Here is a 16,812-nt window from a genome sequence, read left to right as displayed (position 1 = left end):
TACTTTGGAGAGGTTGTCAGAAATAACCGGGTACCCGTGGTTGCCGGAAATTGGTGCCAAGGCTGCCGGAAATGCTATTTTTATATTAAAGTTTTTATCACGTCGCATTGTATTTTTACTGGTTTACCTGAGTCTTGTTTTGCTTTCACGGTTCACCCTTACATGCATACAACATTCTGTCTCATAATAACACTTCCTATAACAAGTTTATGAAAAGTGACTTTAAATTTTGATGCCAACGAAACAGAAAAACCCTTCAGAATGTTAACTTTGAGAACCTATTTAGTCCAAAGTTAACATTCAGAAGTTACATCACTTTGAAACAACAATATATGTTCCCAGAGTAAATTTCCAGAAAATGCAATTTTTTTGAGAAGTATGAGGCACATATATGGGTGTATTAGAAACAAAATAATAGTCACGAAAAGCAACCCAATTTCGAAGCACTCGTATATCAAACAAAACCAAGCCCAACTCTTGATAAAATTGTACTAAGTAAGAGGATTATAAAGAAATTAACAGTAATTTGAAGGTCTAAAACTAGCATTTATGAATTTGTTGATGTTGGTGGCATCTTACATGGACCACTTACATTATTTTCATTTATGATTACTTAATTTTACTCCGGCAAAAAATAAATGTTCACACATTCCAATAGGGTAAAAACTTAAGAGAAGAAAAGTTTATTTTCTTGATGATTTCTGTTTGTACCCCCAGTTGTGGCCTTCTAATAACTCCTAGTGGTCCTTGTCTGAGCTCAGGCTGATTCCAATTTTTTGACGAACTTTTTAGTCTGTATCAAAAAAAGAAGAAAGAAAACAACAAAATTAATGTATGTAAGAACATAATCAATCAACACTCAAATGTCATCATGCTTGTGTACATTCATAACAACAGTTTCACTTAAAATGTTTGGTTTAGATTTCATTTCAAGAACTCTTTCTGCGAAAGTTAATCATAAGTCTTAAGATTAAAGGTCTAACTCAACCCCACACAATCGGGTAGTAAAGTGAGTACTATCACGCTTTATAAAACTATATTTAGGCCTCATCTTTAGTGTCAGCCAGTTTAAGAGAATATTTTCTTTTTAAAACTGTCACCTTTAAGAGTAACAAATTTTTTATTTTTATCCAATTTTGTCACACATGCTTCTTAAACCATTGTCAATATCTAAGTCATCTTGATACTAATCACAAAAATTGTTTTTGCAAATTTTGGATTTTCTGAACTCTGCTACAACAACAAGTATATGCTATAAAATAATCTAGAAATCCATGAGATAGGGCGTGACAAAAAGTAAAGCATGATGACTCAAAAGCTATCACAAAGTACCCAACTCATACCTGTTCTAGTGTTAAAAACATGATCACATTCCACGATCCTAGCCGTCCGAAATTTGGTATGAACCCCTTATAAAAGGCTAAAGGTCCCTGCAAAACCAATCGAACGAGATAAATGACACAACTGACAAAATTCACACAAAATAGAATACAAGCCATGTAAACACTGAAGCAAATCATGAGTTCTGGTTTTAATATTTCTACAATTAAAACATAAAAATGTAACAACTAAGATAGCAAATGTTACTGTTTAAGAAAAAAGAAAATCCATTAGTAATGTGTTCCCATTAGATAGACAAGGAAGGGAACAAGCAGTTAGGACAGGTGATTTAAATCCATGACGACAAGTACATGATTCGATAATAATGAAAAATTCTTGGACAACTTCCACTGCATTTCCCAATGAAGAAATTCATGCAGAGAAAGAGGGCATAATATGCAACATAGAAATGAACTTGATCAGTTATGTTTTGGCATATAAGCAAGCATGAGAAATGAGAATGTGTAAAGGTGTCATAAAAGCTGAAAAGTCACAAGAAAGTTTTTCAACTCACATACACTACGCTTAAAACTAGATAACATCAAATTTGCGAAGCATTTTATTCACATACAATTAATGCTTAAAACTAAAGAAAAATAGGGTGAGAGAAAAGTAATGATAGGAGAAAAAACCATACATCATTTTTTAATGTTTTGACGAAACAATTAATGGTGCTTTTGTAACTAGAATCTCCCATCATTCTTGACTTAACCTGCATGTACACAAGAAGGAAGATGGAATAATTTAATCAGGGAAATAATAAGGCTGACTGCACAGTGAAGAAGCTCACTAGGAGGCAACTGAATGGCGATAGAAAAAAAAAACTGTCATTTGCCCAAACGGAACTTAAAACGATCAGCTGTCAATTTTTTTTATTTATATTAAGCATTAGATTTCCAATTGAAGTACAAAACTTAAAGTGAATGGTAGTATATAAACTAATCAACACACTATATATAAAATGATGAGACAATAAAAAGTTTCCAATCAAATATTCACAAGTAAACACCAATAAATTACCACATCAACTGGAGAGCCAATACAGACTGCAAAGAAACCTGCCCCAAGACCAGAAAGAAGATGTGTGACAACATTATCAGTGAATCCTGGAATTTTCAAAATGGTCTGCAGTAAAAAAGTAAAAAAGATCAGGTTATTAAAATTACGAAAGAGAAATAATAACAAAATTTTAATCGAAAATGCAGTTTAGTATCTTTCACATTACCTGTTTCACTTGATCGTAGCTGGCTAGCTCAGCAGCGTTAATGATAGCATTTCTTGCGACATTCGGGCCAATACCAGTCCAAAGAGCTCCGATTCCTTCCTGTTTGTTTGATGCAGATTAACAAAACTTATTAGTACGAGTTTAGAGCCAAAAAATGACTTACCGCATGTTATCTTTCAAAAACCATAGATGGTTAAAGGAGTATACCTGTCTCACAATTGTTGAATATGCATTCAACGATCCAGTGTATCGCCTGGGCACACCTGGAGGCAATTTCCCTTCTGCTTGAAGTCTAACTTTGACAAGATCAGTAGGATTTGCCACCGCAATTGCCACAGCACCTGTCGATAAGAAAAATTCAGAGGGCTCAATATCATAATTTTGCATTATATATTGAGAGTTTTAGAAAAAACTGAATGGGATTAATTACCCGTTGTTAGTGCAGCAAGAATTTTTTTTGCCAACGGAGCATCTCCAACATGGTCTTTCCCAACATACAAATTCTTAACCTGTTAAATTCCAAAGTAATTAACACATCAGATTGCATATGCAAAAAGCAGATATGAACTCAAACAAATGAACAATCTTTGAGACACGGTTGATTACTCACAGGCTCGTATAACCCAATTCTTAATCCCCCATACAAACATTGACGGTGTAACCCTGGCACAATTCCCTTCCAGAGTGCTGACAGACCTTCTTCCCTGGCAATGGTTCCAACTGTTCCCAGCATACCCTTGTATTTAGGTAAGCTCAGCGTATCACCGGCTACAGTTTGCTTTTGAAGCTGAAGCCTAACTTTGGCAGTGTCCAGAGGAATGGTACATATCTATTTCAAAAATAAATTTGAAGATATAATTTCATTATATGCTATCGCCGAGTTTTTGTAAAAGACTAAACACACTATGACACGACATCTAACAAGTGAACAGAACATGCCAAAAAACAGCATAGTTAATATATGACAAGCTGAGCCAATCTCCACAAATAAGGAGAATTTGTGAATAAACCAATAGCTGATTCAAATTTGATAATTTATGCAAAACTATTCAATCATTATGCCATTTTTCACGGCTGTTCTGTCTGCAAATATCAAATACAACATTTTCAGAATTTTTCTAGCCGAACACACAATTAAGACTTTCAACATAACAATCAGTTTATGCCAAATATCCAATTCCAACATCTGCAATTACAAATCATTGAACATAGAATGATCGTAATCCATGTCAAGTCTTGAAAAATAAAATGATGATTATAAATCAAATGCCTGTAATCATATCAGAGCATTGAACATATAATTTCCTCAAATAAATGTTCAATAAATGACATCTAAAAAATGACTCTGAATTTAACAAAACCGTAGTGACATGTGATTTTATTGAAGATTAAAATTTAGTTTTTGCCAAAATCACTTCAGAACACCGTGATTCCGCAAAACTGGCCGTCAAATTCAAACATGCATGATGCATTAAGACTTGGCAACAGGGTAGGCACAAATTGAACCAACCAACATGAAAAATCCTATTTGATCACAAAACAGATTTACACACCAACTCACACAAAACAGATTTACACACCAACTCACATTCAATTTAGTTCTAACCAACCAAAAGGATAATGATCTAATTAAAAAAAAGTACAAATTAGACAACAACAAAAATTCATATTCACTTGATCTTTAAATTTTCAGCTCCAATATTGATGGATCTACATAGGTTTGACAATTCAGATCAAAGACGTGTCCGACATCTGACAATGATATGACACTAGACACATACAATTACATTTACTTATTTTTCTCAAATTATTATCAGCGTCAACGTGTCAGTGTTATGTCGGTGCGTCATACTTATGAATGGTATGCGACAACAAAATCACAAACACAAAAACTTATAAAAAATACATAAAACAAAGTATATTACAGTTAACACATTGCAATTAAGCATGATCCATTATTACATAACAAAAATCAATAGTGTATATAATCCCAAAACCCAAATGGGTTTTTACGCAAGATCACACACAAAAAAGAGAATCGAAAAATAACGAAAACCCAGATGAGAATTTACGAAGAAAAGTGTATATACAGCGACATGCATACCTCAGCGAAACATGCAGAGAAAGCACTACTTGCGAAAGTGCCAGCGAATGAGATATCGGAATTCGCGTTACCACCTCCCACCATAGCTGCTTCGTAAAGAAAATGTTACGATTAATGAGATAAATCAGTGAAGAGAAAACGCAAGAGAACGAAGAAGAAATAGAAAAATGGTGGTTTTAGAGGAAGAAGAGAAAAACCTGGTTTTGTTGCACAAATGTAAAGGAATGAAGTGAAACTGTGAAAGGGTTTTTTATGCCACTGATCTGTGGCCTATGTGAAATATTTGCAATCTTTGTATTTTTTTGATGGAAAATATTTGCAATTTTGGGTGCATTCTTTAAATGGAATTTTTAGAATAATAGTAACATTTTTTTAGTCTTGATTAATTGATGGAATCTAGTCATATCTTACGTGGAGATATGTGTTTTTCTTTTTACAACATTTGTGAACATATCTTACAAAATTCATGATAAATTCAAAGAAAGTGTGAAAAAAATGTTTGCCTAATTTCATACAAAAATATACCATGTCTAATTGATATCATTAATTTTTTTAAGTTTGTTTAAAAGATAAATAAAATTTGGTTAATAATCTTTTCTACCAAGATTAGAAATTAGGTTCTCCATAGTACCAAAAAAAGAAGAAAAGAAATTAGGTTCTCCATCTCCTAAACAATTTGATTATAAGATAAATTAACCATTTGAATGTATTTATAAAATAAGCATAATTATTCAGCTAGTTAAAAATTGTTGAAATTTTATGGATAATTTTTAAAAATTAATAAATAAAATAATAAAACATTCTTACAAAAAAATAACAATAAAACATTCACTCTAGTTTCTTTTTTAAAGGAGACCTTCACTCTAGTTGGTAAAATAATTAAAACATTCACTTCCGAATATTACAAAAAAGATAATATTTTTATTCATAAAAAATATTTTTTTGAATATAAATAAATAAAAAAATTAAAATAAATATAATCTTTTTGTAATTTAATTTACTTATCCTAGATCATTAGATGGATAAGGATACACCCGTATTTGAGTCAGATCATTCTAATTTACCATATTTAGCAAAACAAATCCATTAAACTAGGGGTTTTTATACATAAGGGGGCCGTAGAGTATGCCCATGGAGGTTTGACTAATTAAAATAGAGGATAATACACATAGGCTTGACGCTGTAGATAGATTTGTAAGTATACCAACCATAAATTTTTTTAGTGAGAGATAATATTAATAATAACATAAAATTTAGTAATTTTATAAAATTAACTGAAAATTTAATTACATTGGTTAGTGTATATTGAAATCTCAATAGGAATAGGAATAGTGTGATGAAAGTTTATAGTGTTTAGCCATAGATCACTAGATACAAATTATAGCATATCATCAGTAACAAAAAAAGGAACAAGAATTGTGTACCTTTGAATTAGGTTGATGAAGGATAACCGTAGACAACGCCGACAACTATGAGAGGGGTAACTACCCTCATTCTGTCTAGCTCTAGGTTTTCACCAATATTCAGAATCATTAACCGTCTAATGGGATGACGTTTAAATAGCTAAACGGTTGAGGGCAGGGACCTCTCATTGGGCTTATCTAAATGGTCCAACCCATCACGGTCCATTTAGTAACAATAGCCCAATCAAACATATTCATCAACTAATTAGTGTTTAACACAATAGACCATAATATATATTATAAGATTAACTTATAATAATTGATTATTGTCAATCCATAATTGATTAATTAAATAATTAATCCAACAGTCTCCCACTTGGATGACAATACTCAATTACTAAAACTTTTATGTATGGTCAAAACACTAATCATTCAAAAGAGAAGTGAGCTTTAATGCTGCAGAAATTGAATCCGATAGGGAAAACAAATCATACAGATCAAAGACTCACTTTTCTAACAAATGATGAATTTATAGTGACACGTTTGAATTAAAAAGAATGTGTCACTAAAGAATAGCCCAAGCATTTTAAAAATGCTATAACAAACTCCCACTAACCCAAAATAACATAGACTTAATCAAATCATTATGAGTTACAATACTCATATATATAAGTCTGTGGTTAGTGGTTCTGCCAATGAGTTTTCAATATTACAGAAGTCATATATCCACATAGGTACGCGAATAGTAATTACTTATAGGGATAGCCTATTAAGAGAGTGTAATTACATATAGTCAAAATCGATAAATGTTCTACGACATTCAATTAATCCAAATTTTGTAAAAAATGTGACTATGAAAATCCATAAAAGCAAAATAGGAAATTCAATAATCCCCAAATTGGATTAACATAGACACTTAGTTTAAAGAAAAAGATGTGGATTAATGTGGCCACTAGAATGTCAATAACAAAAGAACATTTATGATTATCTCAAATTATAAGTACCACAAGAACACAATATCATACTCGATAGGAGTATTGATATTATACATTGTACTTACTATTTATGACCTCATAAAATGTGGAAAGTTGGTAAAACAGAAGCACAATGTATATTTGCATGCCAAGAAGTTATTGTGCATATTCCAACAAAATTGACTTAAGCATCCAATTTATAATGCTCATTGAGATCGATAGAATTTTAACATATATCTCAATATAATAGAATGAGACTAAAGTTTAAAGTCTCTTAAGCTATGCCATATTTTATAGTGTGCACAAGAGTATATGGCGACAACGACAATAATATTGTGTACACATTTCTCTTGATCTCACATATATATATATAAACAAGAGTGAGATTTCTCATTTGAGTTCATAATATATAATATTGTGTACACACTCCCACTGATCCCACATATATATAAACAAGAGTAAGTGGGATTCTCAATAGTGATCACTGACATAAAAATATTATAATAATGTAATATTCAACAGTGGGATACTCAATTACTAGTGCAAGATTATCAACATAAGTGGTTATATAATTTTAGCCAATAGAGTTTCATGAACTCAACCACATATTTTGCACATGAACATAGCAGAATTATTAACACAAGTGGTAACTCAAGAATAATATAAAACCCCTTAAATACATATTTTATCAATGGCAGATATCATCAAGAAATGGGTTTCATAGTTAACCACATATTCTGCGTTTGGAATTAAGGAGAATGTAAATTTTCATTTAAGAATTTTATAACACAAGATCTCCTTCTCACAATTAAAATTCCAAAGAATTTTATAAATATAGTAACCTCTATATGACAGAATATGATGATTATATAAAAGGTTTATCATCATATGAGTGAGATAAGTCTTTATTATTATAAAATAGGATATGAGACTTTATTCACAATTTTAATAACTCACTCAAAACTCAAATGTTATAATTATACTTACACAAATTTGAGAAAAAAACATTAGGTTACAAGCAGCGGAAATACACAAGACTTATATTTTATTATTATTGAGGATATAAGAGAAAATAGTCACAAGCTTTCATAAGTATTAAAGAATAGCAATAGCATAATTAATATCCTCAATATAAGTCTCTACAATAATTTCATATCTAAAAATATGAAACAAATAAATATATTTGTTTATGAGATATAGTTAGTTGACATGTAGAATTTTCCTCACTTGTTGAAGAATGATAGTGAAACTATCTTACCCACAAAATGATGATTATGTTAAGTAATGTCATACCGATAGGGTATGTCCATCATGTTACACAATACATAGCAATGATTCTCCCACTTGATAGAGAACTAATCATGATAGTTGAATTTAAAAGTCTGAAAGTATTTTAAATAAAATATCCAACTATTTCTCTATGACAAAATGATATGTTAAGTAACGTCACACCGATAGGGTATGTCCGTCACTCACATAACAAAGGGATAGTAGCAATCCAAAATATTTATATATATATAAAAAAATCACATATAGTTATAAATTTAATTCAAAATATAATAATATTGGATTGCAAAATTTATACAATTTTCTACATGTCTTTTAACAAAATAACTTACTTATATTAATCTCATTCAAGGATCTTAAGCATAATAAGTAAGAACTATATCATCACAATGTATCATTCTTATGTCTTACAAAATTTAAACATTGATAAAGTATTCTAATTATAATTGACATAAGTATAAACGTTTTAGGTACATTGAATAATAACAATTATATTAATAACAACACACCGATAGGGTATGACTGTTACCAATATAATGCTAATCTATTTAACAAAATTCGCATAATTGTACCCACGATAGGTGAGATTACAATTATACAAATAAATAATGTTTATGCTTAAGAGAGTATGATATAATAATATCATGCATAAACAATTGTACTTAATTTACTCAACTTCGGTCATATTCAAACGATAGAAAAATGTGCTTAACAATATTTTAAATTAGCACATCATAAATATGACTTCAGAATTTCTTTTATATGAAGTAGTATAATAACAAAAGTTGTTATTTGGAATAGAAGTGTGTCAAATAGTTTTCTAATTTATCCAGAAAAGAACTCTTAGAATAAAATTTTTCAATACTCCCACTATAAATTAGAAAAAACACAAATAAAAATGGAGTATTATAGTAAGAAAATAGTATATAACAACAGAGTTCTGTTTAGAATATTCTAAAAAAGGATTTCACTTCTATATAGGATATCATAATTGCACAACAAAAGAGAAGAAAGACTAAATTTCTTCATATGTGCAATAATAAGCAATAAGGCACTAGAGGATAAAATAATTAAATCACAACTAACCTCAGAGAGTGTGACATCTATCCTTATACTTAGAGCCAATGACTTTTGATGACTTAAGGAGAATATCTTATAATAAAGTCATCTCAAAATAATCATGAATAGAGAATAAGTCATTATAACTAAACATATATGAGACTCTAATTATAAATCAATATGATTTATATAAGAATTCAGATGTAAGGATGATACATATTTCAAAAATTGCCTCAATTCTTAATAAGTTGTTTTGATAATAGTTAACAGATAAACAACAAGGAGGCTTACAAATTTTAATTCATCATTATAATTTTAGCATAAAAAAAAAATGCAACCACGCCTCATTCATAGTTCAACATAATTGTGATCCAAATATTTAATTGCGACAAGATACATAATTATATAGTTAATGATGTTTGTCACAAAGTTTAGAGTTATAAACTACGGGTCTAGATTAGAGAGTATAATAGAAAGCATAATGTATATTAAAGAAAAATATGTCAATTAATATAAATGGCATATATATACAACTCACTATACTCATTTTGAAAACAAAATATTATGAGGACCCTTTCAAAACAATTTGTGACAAGAATCAAAGACAAGTGTCTTAGTTTAAATATGTCGCCAAAAGAATGATCAATTAGTGAACTTTGGATCTTTATGCTAAGACAATATGAATTCAAGAATATCTTACATTAGAATATTTATAATGCCAAGAATATTTAAAATCGTAAAATTTAAATTAATTATACTTGGCATTAAAATTAACAAAATTGAGCCTTCTATAAATTCACAATAGTAAATATAAGAGAGAATTTTCAAAAACAGTTTAAGCTCAAATATTGAGAATACATGATTTGAAATAAATTATTCTCAATTTAATTGATATATGATCTTTTCAAGATTTGACAAAATTTTTGAAATCCATGCATCAAAAATACAATATCAACAATTGTCAAAAATATATTAGTTTATACAAGATATTTGAGACAAGAATATAAGACTGAGTCTAAAGATTCTTCACAATACTAACACTTTAAAAGAATAATTTACATAAGTGTTATATTTTAGACTCAAATCTAAAGAATGCATGATTTAAAAGAACATATGATTCTCATATTAGTATACATCAAATATTTAGATATCTCATAAACTAATTTAAATCCTAATTTTTATGAGTACAAAATAAATCAAATCTTCTTACGAATATTTTGGGTGGAAGTAAAAATTATATTTATATCTTAAAATAATATAATATTTACTAGTTAATTAGGGATGTAAAATTCCTTATTGACACATCAATCCCAAGTTTGAGAGGGTAAAATTTCTCAAAAAATGTCAATCAAGAATAAGGAATATTCATGTAATTTTTATACAACCAAAATGTGAGAATATAATTTAATTATCCCCAAATAATATCATATAAAATATTTATAAGTGTCAAATGAAGGTGCCAAAATTATAAGAATAGTAAACAACTTATTTGGCATTTAAGGCCTATAAAGTTTGGAACTTAAAATGGCACGCGCTCAGACGTCTGGGTTTTCCACAAAGTTTTTTTTTTTTTTTTAGTGCGCGCGTGTTGCCACGCGCCGGTCTTTCTTCTTCGCCCGTTTGGGCTGAATTCGGGTCGAAACGACCCGAGAATTGACCCGTCCTATCCTTGCTCAATATTCAACGAAATTCATCAATCTTTACATCGATTTGAACGAAATTGGGAGAAGGGAAGAACCCATGTATCGTTTTTGAGGAATATCGACTTAACAACAGATCTAAGAAAAATAGGGTTTATCCAAAATACAAAATAGGGACTGATTTCTCATAGAAAATTGAATTGCTTATTTCTCACGATCGATTTAATAGAAATCGATATGCTAAAACATGTTTGCGAATTCAGTTCCATACTACTATATGCTAATCATGCAGAAATACATTTGATAAAATTAATACAAAGCAACATTAGTTTCCTGCAATTGATTTTGCAATTGACTTTTGTACGATAAACCTTATAAAATTGATCTAACAAGGATATAGTTTATTGAATTTTAAGAGTAGCCACATGCAAAAGGATTAACAAACACGACATGGAGAGAATAGGCAGAAATAATTTACTGCATCGGTACATAATCCATTGATTCATAAATATTCATATGATAGAATGATAGCCATAAAATGTATCTAATTGGCTCTGATACCAATTGATGAAAGTTTATAGTGTTTAGCCATAGATCACTAGATACAAATTATAGCATATCATCAGTAACAAAAAAAGGAACAAGAATTGTGTACCTTTGAATTAGGTTGATGAAGGATAACCGTAGACAACGCCGACAACTATGAGAGGGGTAACTACCCTCATTCTGTCTAGCTCTAGGTTTTCACCAATATTCAGAATCATTAACCGTCTAATGGGATGACGTTTAAATAGCTAAACGGTTGAGGGCAGGGACCTCTCATTGGGCTTATCTAAATGGTCCAACCCATCACGGTCCATTTAGTAACAATAACCCAATCAAACATATTCATCAACTAATTAGTGTTTAACACAATAGACCATAATATATATTATAAGATTAACTTATAATAATTGATTATTGTCAATCCATAATTGATTAATTAAATAATTAATCCAACATAGTGTTTCAGCTTTGCTTCTCGTGATTTTTATTCTTTCTTCCAATGAATTGCATAGGAGTGTTAGATTTTTAGTTGAGCTAACTATACACTATAACTGCATTGCTGAGGTGGCTTAACTAACACTGCCACATCAGCAGTGGCTGTGGCTCTAACAAAATGATGATATTGTGGATTTATCGTAACTTAGACTTTGCGACATGATTGGATCTTCATGCATTTGGAATTTTAGATTCCTTAGTCAATGAATAGTGTGGCTATATGTATCCTCCAAAGTAGCCTATATTTGGTATCGTGGTGAATATGTCAAAATCACGGTAATTCACCGTAATTTTTTAGAATCTATGTTTTGTAGCCTTTGCAAAATCATTGTGGGTCACCGTGATACTGACACATCCGCCATGATACCAAACATACACTCAGTCAATATAATGGAGTGAATATTATTAGCGAAGCTTCCGAAATCCGAATTTTCGAACGTCATTTTTTCTAAAAATTTGACAAATAAGTGGAATAAGGTTTGGAAGTTTGAGTTCTTGAGAGAATCCTCCCCGTCACTTGGTTGCTCCTAATGAATGGTTTTTAACTGACTAAAGGAAATATAAAAGGAGGAGTCTCCAAAATCTTAAACTTTTGCTCTTGAGAAGATTCATCTTTAGCAAGAAAAACCTTCATTGGAAGATCATATATCAAATAGGGAGGAGCAATAGAAATCAATTCCACCGCAAATAAGGAATCCAAGTAGTAGTGAATTTTCCTATAGCCTCTAACAAGAACATGTTCAAACTCTACAAATTGGACATAATCTCAGCAAGGAGAGCATCGTAGTGTCCAAGATGATGACCCTTAATTGAAGAAAAATAATCAAGACCCTTTATCAATCAACCACCTATCCGACAGTGTAAAGGTTAAACAAGTCCTAATCTTTATTAGAATAAACATTAGTAGAAGCAAGTTAGCATCAACTTTATTTCATAAGGAACCATCTCAAAGCCAATATCAAAACTAAAGGAAGAACCACAATTACTAATTACCAATTCTAAGCATCCAACAAAGCAAACAAATCAAAGCCTAATTCCAAATGGGAGAACCTTAAGTCGGGAGAATTTAAAAAATCTCAAAATTTTTCACACACTAATGCCCTAAACCATTCTTCCAAAACAATTTTGTTGGTTTTTTTTCAAGGATTAGCTAGCTCTATCTGCTAAAACAATATTCTATAAGATTATTTTCAACCAAGTTTTCATAGAGGAAAATCATTGGTCATTTCCCTTAATGGTTGTTGTTAAGAATTGGTTGAGACCATTTGTAAAAGCAGACGTTGAGGTCAATGAAGCCATAAGAATGCTGAGACCCTGAAACATGTAAACAAACAAAGCACTGTAATGATGTATGGAAATGAAAATTAATTGCGATAACAACGTGAAAAGTCGTAAGTCGTGAATTACCTCGTTCACACCAATTCTAACCACTTTTTCCTCTACATCACATAGAGGAACGTTTAAACTGTTTAAATGTGAAATAGCAGTGAAGGACGAGGTTGGAGTCACAACCAAGTCATCTGTAACCATGTACATGGATGGTCCTTTTGCAAATTCTCCACAACTAGATGATTTTGAAGCAGAATACTTAGGATCAACAAAATTCAAAAGTACACACCTATCATCAGAACCACAACAATAATATGTAATACGAAGAGAGCGAATCCACCGGGAATTATAGTAAGTATGATAATAATAGACAGGCAAGGTATCTGCAGAAATTGGTAAAGTTGGATTGCTGAGCTCAAATTTTGCTGCAATGGGAGGCTTAGTTAGTTTATCTTTAAGTTCCTGTGATATTAAATATATATCTGGACTCAACTCAGTTACGCTTTTATATAAATTATCAATGCAGCTTAAAGAAGAGAATCCTTGAAGCATATGCAACACTCCCCCCAAGGGGAAGGTTAGAAAACTAAAAATAAAGTCAATAAAATCTACCCCTCCTTCAACAAACAAAATCTCTCCGGTTGATTTTCTTTGCAAAACATTCACAGACATCTGCCTACCCTCTTCAGATGTTTCTTCTCTATTCTTAAACTCTGGTTGGATTGTCTTGACAAATTCATCACAGAAATATTTCTTCTTAAATACGAAGTCAGTTAAAGGGGTCCTTGAGACGAATGACAACTTGAGAATATCAGTTATCTACAAAAATGAATATTTGATGAGGAAAAGAAAATCAACTAAACAAAATAATGATATACAAAGATGAGAGTTATATATAGAGAGGATGCCTCTTGCTTGCTGATTTCGACAGATTCTTCAACAATAGCACCAATGTTTGTGATTTCAAGCTTTTGAAGTAGTGGTATAACTGTTCCAAAAACATTAGGCATCACAGTAAGATCATCAGAAATGATAAATGTGGCGGTTTCCTTAGCAAAGCCATTTTCTAAACTCAAACATTCTTTTGGCGGGGACATTACTAGGTTCATTACTTTTCCGCAACTGCACTTTTGATTCTTAAAAATGCTCAAACGGGCTCCACTTTGCTTTCTAACACAATCCCACTTCTCGCACACGAAGTGCTGCAAAGGTTCTGTGTCGTCTATATTCAGTTTGAGCTTTTGACAATAAGCTTCCATAGAGCTTCTTGGCTGCAGCAGCATTTCCTTGCAGGTATTTGTGCATAAATATTGTTGAACAAGATCTTTTACACTTTGATACAGGGAGCTAATGCTGCCAAATTGAACTGCTTCAATATTTGAGTCTGTAGCAACGAGTCTTGCAATAGTCCCTAAGGGCAAGGTAAAGAAGCTGAAGAGAACATCAACAAAATCCTTCACTGCTTCAGCATACAGAACTTTGTTACTTTCTTTATCCACCATAACTCTCAACGTAATTTTGTCATTTTGTTCAACAGATTCAGTTGCACCGTCAGCCATAGCAGTAACAAATTAGCAATTGCAGAAACTATACCTTTGTCAAAATGTAGAAAAAGTAAATTAGTACTTATAATGCTTCTTCAATTAGTGGACATTTATATCTATGAAGAAAATTAAAATTGCTACTTCATGGTGTTCTAGTTTCGAAACTACTGACCTTGGAAAGGAAAATATATTTAAGAACCACAACAGAGAGAGTGCAACAGTTTGAATCGGTTATTAGTTAGCCAAACAAATGGCTTTGCACGAGGTTATCCAATACCAATAGACATAAATACAGCAAGTCAGCAACAATCTTCTTGAACAGTAATTTCTTGAAACTCGAGGGAGCAGTATAATGCATCCATTCAAATTTCTATGCCACTTCAAGTTACATAATGAGTCATACATTATTTATTTCACAGAGTACGTAGTACTCAGGGGTGGATCCAGACTTTAGGTACATGTGGAGCTAAAATTTCAAATAAATAATAATGCAAACTATTTTTTTTAATCCACAAATATTATTCTAGTCGAGATTGTGTAAGAAGCACAAAAACTCTCGAATAAAATAGTCTAAAATATAGTAGCGTGCCCTTACAAAGGTGCCAAAAGCAAAAGAGCAAGCACCTTTCAACTCAATACTCGGCAATTCTATAAAAATAAACACTATGCAAGCCAAAAATGACACCAAAAATAAAAAATTCTCTCCAAGTATGTATGCACTATGCAACATTCCTCTATCAATTTAATTTCAGGAGCTTATCTCAAATTAGTATTGGAGGTAATTTTGGAACAAAAACCATCATCAAAACAGTATTGGAGGTTTTCATCAAACATATTGACTACAAACCTTAAAGAGAAGAATAAATAATCATGCAAAACAAATGCTATTTGTTGTCGTTGAGGATGCTGTAAATAAAAATTAAGTCCACCAAATTGAAGCAAGACTATAAGAAATGTAGCATTTGATTCTACCGCAAAGGAAACCCTAACAAAACAGATTTAGTTTTCGTAATAAGGAAATAAAGCAATCAAAACAATGAATGAATTATGCAGCAAAACATCAATCCCATTTTCAAATTCCCATTTTTAAAACCCTAAAATGAGAAATTGGAGAATGAAGGAGAAATTGGAGAATCAATGGCTTACCTTAGAGTGAGTGAGAGGTGAGAGTTGAGAAGGAGGAGAATGGAGAGCTGCTGCTGTTGGTTGAGAGATTAAAATTTGAGGGAGTATGAGAAGAGAAGAGGTGCTTAGGAAGGGAAAAAGAAAGTGAAAGTGAGTGTGCTTGCGGTTGTGTTTTATCTAGGGTTAAATATGTTTTTCGTCTTTATAAATACTAGACTTTCCACCCGTGCTGACGCACGGGTCATATACATTGTAAATGTAGTAGACAAAAGAAAAATATTAGTAGTACACTTCGAACATATAATTTTAATGTCATAATTCGACTACAAATTTAATGCTTCCTCCGGTCCTATTTATAAAAATATTTGACTTTTTTGGTTCATTGTATAAATGATGTATTTGGTCTATTTTTTTAGGCAAGATACATCAATTACTCAATGAATCTAAAAAATCAATTTTTTCTTATAAATAGGACCGGAGGGGGTAACAGTTTCTCATGTCTACAAATTTTGAAATACTTTTTTAAACACTACATTTGAAGTACTATTGATGCAATCACCATCTTCATCTATTAGCAATATTTTCAAACCATTCCTTGAAGTAGCAATAGTTTCCTTGATTGTGCGATGTACATATATATCAGAGTTATGCTCTTCTTTCTATCTGTTTTAGAGAACTAAAAGTTGCGTTGAGCCCCGTAA

The 16,812-nt window shown here is 31.3% G+C and overlaps 2 protein-coding genes across 2 annotated transcripts; both read right to left on the bottom strand.

The window, feature by feature from the left end:
• Positions 1-454: 454 nt before the first annotated feature.
• LOC146907877 (mitochondrial uncoupling protein 1-like) lies at positions 455-5,052 on the bottom strand. The gene is made up of 10 exons (XM_085724436.1): positions 4,907-5,052; positions 4,710-4,795; positions 3,216-3,434; positions 3,036-3,114; positions 2,813-2,946; positions 2,606-2,704; positions 2,401-2,505; positions 2,018-2,092; positions 1,344-1,430; positions 455-793 (listed from the first exon to the last, which is right to left on the bottom strand). The coding sequence occupies exons 2-10, from the start codon at positions 4,791-4,793 to the stop codon at positions 758-760; spliced, it is 918 nt and encodes a 305-aa protein (XP_085580562.1). The 5' UTR covers positions 4,794-4,795; positions 4,907-5,052; the 3' UTR covers positions 455-757.
• A 7,965-nt stretch (positions 5,053-13,017) lies between these two features.
• On the bottom strand, positions 13,018-16,291 carry LOC146907876 (uncharacterized). Its single transcript, XM_085727891.1, has 4 exons — positions 16,133-16,291; positions 14,351-15,035; positions 13,521-14,261; positions 13,018-13,427 (listed from the first exon to the last, which is right to left on the bottom strand). The coding sequence occupies exons 2-4, from the start codon at positions 14,999-15,001 to the stop codon at positions 13,329-13,331; spliced, it is 1,491 nt and encodes a 496-aa protein (XP_085584017.1). The 5' UTR covers positions 15,002-15,035; positions 16,133-16,291; the 3' UTR covers positions 13,018-13,328.
• Between the last annotated feature and the right edge of the window lie 521 nt (positions 16,292-16,812).

Source organism: Medicago sativa, chromosome 7 (assembly GCF_051527215.1).
Source record: "Medicago sativa cultivar Bolivia chromosome 7, Bolivia_mono, whole genome shotgun sequence".
In the NCBI taxonomy this organism is placed as follows: Eukaryota; Viridiplantae; Streptophyta; class Magnoliopsida; order Fabales; family Fabaceae; genus Medicago; species Medicago sativa.
This window is presented reverse-complemented; position numbering and strand designations above follow the sequence as displayed.